The 7791-nt window shown below is 30.7% G+C and overlaps 1 protein-coding gene across 2 annotated transcripts in view; it reads right to left on the reverse strand.

Annotated features, from left to right (window-relative positions):
- Positions 1-5275, reverse strand: part of GSL04 (glucan synthase-like 4) — a 49160-nt gene extending 43885 nt beyond the window's left edge. For both annotated transcript variants that reach the window (XM_028256995.2, XM_028256994.2), the window contains exons 1-5: positions 4738-5275; positions 3151-3251; positions 580-701; positions 387-462; positions 140-244 (exon numbers count right to left, since the gene is read on the reverse strand). In XM_028256995.2, the coding sequence (XP_028112796.2) occupies positions 140-244; positions 387-462; positions 580-701; positions 3151-3251; positions 4738-4987 (654 nt within the window). In that variant the 5' untranslated portion in view covers positions 4988-5275. The remainder of the gene's footprint in view (positions 1-139; positions 245-386; positions 463-579; positions 702-3150; positions 3252-4737) is intronic.
- Positions 5276-7791: the final 2516 nt, after the last annotated feature.

Here is a 7791-nt window from a genome sequence, read left to right on the forward strand (position 1 = left end):
CCTCAATTATGTGCCACTTGACAGCATAATACTCTTACAACTGTAGCAATGAGGGGCTTAATAACTTAAGGGTAGCTAACACTACTGTAATAACTTAACGGGGCTTAAAATAGATATTTTTTTCTGCACAACATCAGACCTCAGGGAGTTGCGTTATTGCATGATGAACACCTCCTTGATCAAGTGGAAGAATATTATATGGCACAAATAATTCAGATTTTGCGCTGTCCTTATCGGCAAGGGCCTGTTAAGTATATGAAAAGTAAAAATAAATTAATTTAATCCTATGAGAAATCTGCTAAATAACGAAAAGGATAAGGAAGGATGAAGAATTAAAATATATATCAGAAACAAATAATAAAAACAAAAATGGAAAAAGAAGATACCTGCAAACCAGCTGCTTTGCTAACTGTACATAATACTTCAAACAGTGCAGAAGCAATTGCACGTGCCTTATTTTCTCTGTCAAGATGTAACTTGAGAGTTTTCATTTTTTCAACTAACAGAAACTAAAAATATCCCATAAACTTCAGTTCAAAAGAAGCACAACATAATTCCTATAAGAGCAGAAACAATTACCTGTTTTCAAGATTACAGTCTCCGACATGTTTGATAATGTATTCTCTGTACTTGTGATAAACACGCTTGAGTTCACGTATGTCACTCTTTTCTTTCCTTTTTCTAATAGTAAACTCTTCATCCTGTAATAACCAAAGAAGAAGGAAAGCAGGAATCTGAGAATATAGGAGACTAACTGGAAAGAATCTGGAAAAGAAAAGAAAAAAATCTAAAAGAAATCTGAGTTATTATTCCTCATAGTGAAGATGGTATAAAACAAATTAACGATCATGAAAATATTGAAACGCTGAACTTTTATCCAAAACATAGATTAATGAGGATGCAGTTGCAGTAACTTTTATCCTCATGCTTTGGCTTTGAAATATGGTATGATCATTGGAAGTATCTTATTTTCACATGTTAAAGAAAATTTTGACACAAGGTACAGGGATGCCAATGACATTCAATCATTCAGACAGCTTAACTTAGTGAACCAAGACCTATAATGAAACTGCTCGCCTACATAATTAGTATGAGTAAAACAAATAAACGAAGGACTACATGACGAATTACCTAGCTATCGGCTATGAAGCACAGATACTTCTAGAAGGGAGTTGTATCGGATACTGATTACTCCTTAGACACAGGCAGACACAGATCCAATACTTCCTAAACATATTCATAATTTTCTTTAATTTTGAGAAATATGTATACTTTCCGAATACTCTATGTCACGTATCCAAACTATTATGAAATTGAAATTGTAATAATTTTTTAATAATATTAGAATAATTGTTAGGATAAATACCAGAATTTTTTTTTCAATAATTTGCTTAATTCTTAGGAAAGAAGAAAATAATAAGATTAAAGCAATACCCTACTTTTTAAGAATTAACAAATTAACATATTCTTAATGTGTCATACATATGTCCCATATTTATAAAAAGTAAGTATATATGAGAAAATATAATGATACTAAAATCGTATTTCAACAATTAAACAAGCAAATAAAATTACACACAACATTTTTGCATAACATATTTTAAGTGTGACTGGGAAAAGCAATAGGCAATATAAGTAGTTAGACTTGATATTGAAAAGGAATTTTTTGTAGGACCTATTGAAAATTTAAAAGTAAAATGGCTACTAGTTCTTATATATAATGCAATATTAAATTTTTTAATAATATATATATATATTTATAAATGTATCTTGGCTGTACCAATATATTATTTTATTTTTTCAGGTTTTTATATCATCGTATCCATATCATAATTATTTGTATCTCATATTTGTGTGCACGCTTCATAGGCTATCACATATATTCATAGGATAATTCTATGAAAGGGTGAGCATAAAGGTGTCAAACGCTCGCTTGTAAAAAGAGCGAAAAGACTCATTTGTCATGAACAAAGCTAGACATTGTAAGGTCTATTCTTCCGCAGACAAATCAAACATAATGAATGAGACAGGTTGTGGTACACTTGCTGCTTAGTTTTGGAACCTAACAAGTCATAAACTATACTGGGAAGTGGGTTGGCATTTTGGTTTTTTTGCTTTTTTGGCTATTTTAGCCTGGGACTAAAAAGCCTAATTTGGGAAGGGCTTTTGGCTTTTTTGACTTTTTGTGAGAGAGAGAGAATATAAAGATTATGAGTTGGATATGATGTTTTGTCTTATTGGACTAAAAAGCCTATTTTGTTTTTTGTGGCTATTTTAGCCAAAAAAACCCACAAACCAACTTCCCAAACGGAGCTATAGTGAATTATGGTGAGATGCCAGATACATGGGCATGAACAATACTGTTTGTTAACAAAGCAATCTTTCCTGAGAAAAATGCTAATACTCTGAGGCCTTGTTTGATTAACAAGATTAATAGTGAAAGGATTAACAATCCCAAGAATTAGTGTAGGATTAGTTATCCAATTAAATTAGTGAGTTAACCATTTATTATGTATTCATTTTCTTTTTTTTCTTTCATACTTGATATTATGATCCCCAACACCTCTCAATATTAAAAATTCGCCAATTTTGTTTGATTAAATATCCGCCGTACATGTAATCCGGTTAATAAAATTTGCAATCAAGCATGGGATTGTGAGTCTATGGACTAACAATCCCAATCCTATACTATAATCTCACTAATCAAACATGCCCTAAAGTCCTAGTATCAAGAGGATGCAACAAGACAAGGAGAAGTGGGAGAAGCACAATACAGAGCATGCCACTCATGAAACTGTTCCTATTGAATGGTATGGTTATCCAGACCTTTTGTACATTTATATTCCCTCTAGACTATGTTTAGACTATGTTTGGACCCTGAATTTAAGTAGGGATTTAGAAATGCAAAAGAAATGGAGAGAAAAATTTAGCTTATGTTTCATTCCCATTTCCCTCACCTTTCTCCTTTCCTTCATCAAATCTCTATCCAAATCCATGATCCAAACACCCCCTTAAAGCAACTTCAATAGAAATTATTCTCAATATCAAGTAAGAAATGGCATTGGTAAAACAACAATATTGAAGGATTTTTTTTTTTTTTTTTTTCCACCAGGAATACGTTTAGCTATAAGGATTCAGTTCAGTAATTACCTGTTCAAGTCGCTGAAGAAGAGAAGTTTTGAATTGCCGTACTCCCCGGCCATTTGAGTTCCGATCCAAATTATGTGCCACTTCAAAAGCATGAAAGCGGCCTGCACACAAAACACCATCACACAATGACCAATATTCCACACTTAGAACGTAAAACAAAAACATTGGATATCGCCATATTTTGCCTTTCTGCAACCAATTATTGCCACTGACTTCTCCTATGCCCTGTTTCATTGCTAGGAAAATATAGGAACATAGAATGATCTCTGATTCTTGCTTTTCATTATTCAACAACCAATGAAACAAAACATCAGTCTCTTTTTCCCTCTTCATTTTTTTTAGCAACCAAACAAAATATTTTATTGTTTCATCCTAGCCTAAAGAAAGAATAACAGGAAAACAAAATAATAGTAAAGGAAAACCAAATTCTTGCAATTGATAACCAAATGTTACAGTTCACAAACACACAAGAAACAATTTGAACTCATTCATCCAAATTATCACTCTTACAACCATAGTTGTTAGAATCTTACAATTCATGATTTGACTCATACAATTCGATACAAGTTTCAACCAACATTATTCAATTCGTGTTGTTGAATCTTACGATTCAATTGTGTTGTACTACAATTCTTTGCAATTCACTCAATTCACTACGGTTCAGTTTTGCTTGCATAATGCATGAAACCATGTCATTTTCTATCTATTATATAAATCCTACACCTCTTTTCGTGTAAACTATCACACTATTCTTATTATTTTTCAATAATGCCCTTCATATTCAACAACTATCGCATCCAATACATGCTTCATCAACCTGTCCAAAACTATTAAAAAGTTCTCATCATTTGTCAAATCATCCCTCAATCATCAAACCATATATAGATTTTAAGTGTGAAATTATAAACACATCGCGTGTGCACCCATAGCTATATATACTAGAAGCGGGGGGTACACGATGTGTGCACATATAATCATTTTGTTTTAGAAAATTAGATTGTAAACTATATGCTTGAATTCAAAATCTGAAAATTGAAATGAATTGGGAAAAAAAAATTTGAGAGATTCGGAAAAAAAAAAAAAAAAAAATTAAATAAATAAATAAATAAATTTAGGTGCCCATATAAATGATATAAGGGTATTTTGAAAAAACCCAAAATAAGATATACATAAACACCAAGAGAAGAGAAGGCTTCTCTTTAGTATAGATAGATAGATATAATTAGCTATATTGATATTTATTTTATTTCAAATCCTATTTGTATAAAATGAAATAATAAAGTGAATTTTACAATTAACAATTCGATATAATTCACAATTCACTATTTGTGCAAAATGATTCACAAGTCGATTCTGATTTGACAATGGGACTGTTTGTTATAGATTCTAAGAGATGATTAGCTCATTTTAATTTAAAAGTCTATATCAGACTGTTTAATGCAGCTTATAGCATAAATAAGATGGAAAAAACTGATTATTTAAAAGTTAAAAAAGGTTCTGCTTTCTGAATTACATGAATTGGGTAACATACTTTGAACACTAATAGCTAATCAACCAATATTTTTTGAATTACAACACAAAACTTACAAAGATAAGCAGCACGAGGCTCTTCAATTTGGATCCAATTGGCAACCCTAAGAAACCTCTGAATCTCGGAAACCAAAGTAACAGGCAATTTCTCACTGTCGAAGAGCTCAGGAACACGATCATGACCAGAAGTGATTGATCTCGTAAAAGGTCTGGTGTTCCTGCTGATATACCCTCTTCTGTAACCACTACTACTACTACTGCTAGTGCCTTCGTTTGTGGGCTCTGCAACGACGATCTCAGACGCCATTGATGAGAACTCGAAGAAGAATGATGATGAATAATGAGCTTATGATAGTGTATAGGGGATCTTATATGAATATGCGTTGTCTTCTTCATTGTCAAATTTGATTTGCTTTTGTGAAGCTTTTTGCTTTTGCTTTTCATGCAAGTGTGGGGGGGTCTCTTTGTTAACTTTCTTTTTTGATCAACTATGAGAAGGAAGGAAGTAGAGAGAGAGATGGTGAGAAGCTGAGACTGAAAGAAAGAGAGCTTCTTTTCAAGCAGTGCGATGGCGGTTTTTTTAATATTATAAAATAAAGTAAAAAGAGGGAGAAGACTACTCAAAGTTAAAATTTGGAAAAATCACTACTTTACAAAGACTTCTAATTATGATGCATGTTTTTCATCTTGTTCTAATTATTAAGATGTAATTTTTTTTTTTTTGACATTTCTTATCAGGTTGTTTGGAATGACTTAAATAAGTGTATTTTTTATTTTTTTATAAAAGGATGTGTAAAAAAATAAAAAGGTGATGTGATATAAAAAAAATAAAAAGATAAATTATTTTGTGTATGCCAAACTTGATCTCACTAAGAATTATTATTATTATTATTTTTTAGCATTTCTTATTGCGAAGAATATACTACTAATGCTAAGATTTCTATCAATAAAAAAAATAATAAAATAAAAAAGTGACAACATAAATGTGGTGACAACACTTTTTTTAATCGACAATGTTACGTAGCTCAAATTTTGTAACTCAAAAGTGGCTCAAATGGTCAAAACGACGTTGTTTTGAGTACAGAACAATATAAAAATGGCAAAAACGACATCGTTTTGGCCATTTGAGCCACTTTTGAGCCACAAAATTTGAGCTACGAGACATTTTCCTTTTTTAATAGGTAACGATATATGAGCCTACTTGTTTGGAATGATTTAAATGAATGTAATTTTTTTATTTTTTACAAAAAGATATGTAAAAAAATAAAGAGGTGATATAATCAAAAAAATAAAAAGTGTGTTATTGTAGTTCACCCCAAACAAATTGATTTTATAGACTCAATGATATAAGTGATATGATTGGTTGATAATTAGAAAAAATATCAAAGAGAGTATTATATTTAATATCTTAATTGATTATCACATCACTAAATTTGAAAATTAAGTCTAATTTTTTATTTTTAATAACAATGCTCTTTTTGAATTCCTTTTAAGTACACCCAATCACTTTTAAAAGGGATTTAATTTGTACTATTCATTTGAAAAAGGCCTAACTTATGAAAATTACATTTTTTTGTTTAAAGTTTTACGAACGAAAATTACATAACTGGATTATGCGATTTACATTAAAATATTAGAAAGTTAGATTAAAGTGTTGAGCTAAGTTGAGCTTGACATAAAGGTCGTTAAAGCTATGTTGAGCCTTTATTTTTTATTGTAACTAAAGCTAAGTTGGGCTTGAATCATGCTTATTGATTGACTAGTAGTAAATTTTATTGCCTCAAGTTTCGAGTTTGATTGTCCCAAGGACTAGAACTAGTCATCAAATGTGCTAACACACAAGATTGGTAGGATGAATATTTTAAGTTTGGATCAAAATTGTTAAAATCGGGATCCTATGTTGGATCATTGGAGGAGCTTATAGAATCGGATCGAGAATCATAAGAACTTACCGAAAAAGAAAAATTACATAATAATTTAATTTAAATAAATATTTCTTAAAAAGTATACACAAAATGAACCTATATTCTATTAAAAAGAAGTGAAGATATTGTGAAAAATATAATACTTTATGTAAAATGTACATATAATATTATACAATAGAAAATTCGATAGTAAAAGTTTTGTATTTCATTAAAAAGAAGGTGAAGAAGAAGAATTCTATAATAAAATATTTTACAATATACAATAATGCATAAAAAGTGAAGAAAAAATATTTAACAAAGTTATATATGAAAATAGATTAAAAACTTAAAAGAGCAGCTTAACTGAATGATAAGGTTTGCCGTTAACATCCTTGGTAAAGCAGATTCGAGTCACAAAAATAAATCTCTCCAAAAATTGAGATAAAGTTGCAATTATCTTACCCTCCTTAGATTCCGCTAAAGCTAAGTTTATTTTTTCAACTAGTTAATTTTCTTAAATTACCGCAATATTTGAATGTTTGTTTCCTAATTTGTTTTTTTTTTAGTCTATTTGATTCTAGGGGAAAGCACCATTAAATTCCTAATTTGGGAATATTAACCCATTTAGTCCCGACATTTTTTTTGTTGGACTAATAGGTCCTATTTTATGTGTAAAGACATTAGTACCCATTTTTTTACGCATCTGGGTCAGTAATTGAGGGGGTAATTTTGGGTTGGTGTTTATGTGTAATTTATCGAATTGACCAAAAAGCTTACTATAGACCTTTTTTAGATTTCCCCCATTTTCCAAACATTCGATGTTTTTGATGTTTGTGGGTGTTTCAAACATCAGATTCATTTAAAAAAAATTTACCATCATCAAAACATCATAAAAAATCGGCAACATCATCAAATCATCATCAAACATCATCATGAAAAACAGCAACATCAGAACATCATGAACATCATCATGAACAATAGCAACATCAGAATATCAGATTCATTTTAAAAAAATTTACCATCATCAAAACATCATAAAAAATCAGCATCATCATCAAAAATCATCATCAAACATCATTTTCTTGTAAGCCAACAAGACATCACCGGCGTGGACCGGGTTAAAATCGGACAAGTGAAGAGAGTGAAGTTGGGATTCAATGACCACGTCGTGAAAACCAAACCCACTGAGAGTAGGAGTAGGAGTTGG

This window comes from Camellia sinensis, chromosome 7 (genome assembly GCF_055761805.1).
Source record: "Camellia sinensis isolate YWXY chromosome 7, ASM5576180v1, whole genome shotgun sequence".
NCBI classification, from domain to species: Eukaryota; Viridiplantae; Streptophyta; class Magnoliopsida; order Ericales; family Theaceae; genus Camellia; species Camellia sinensis.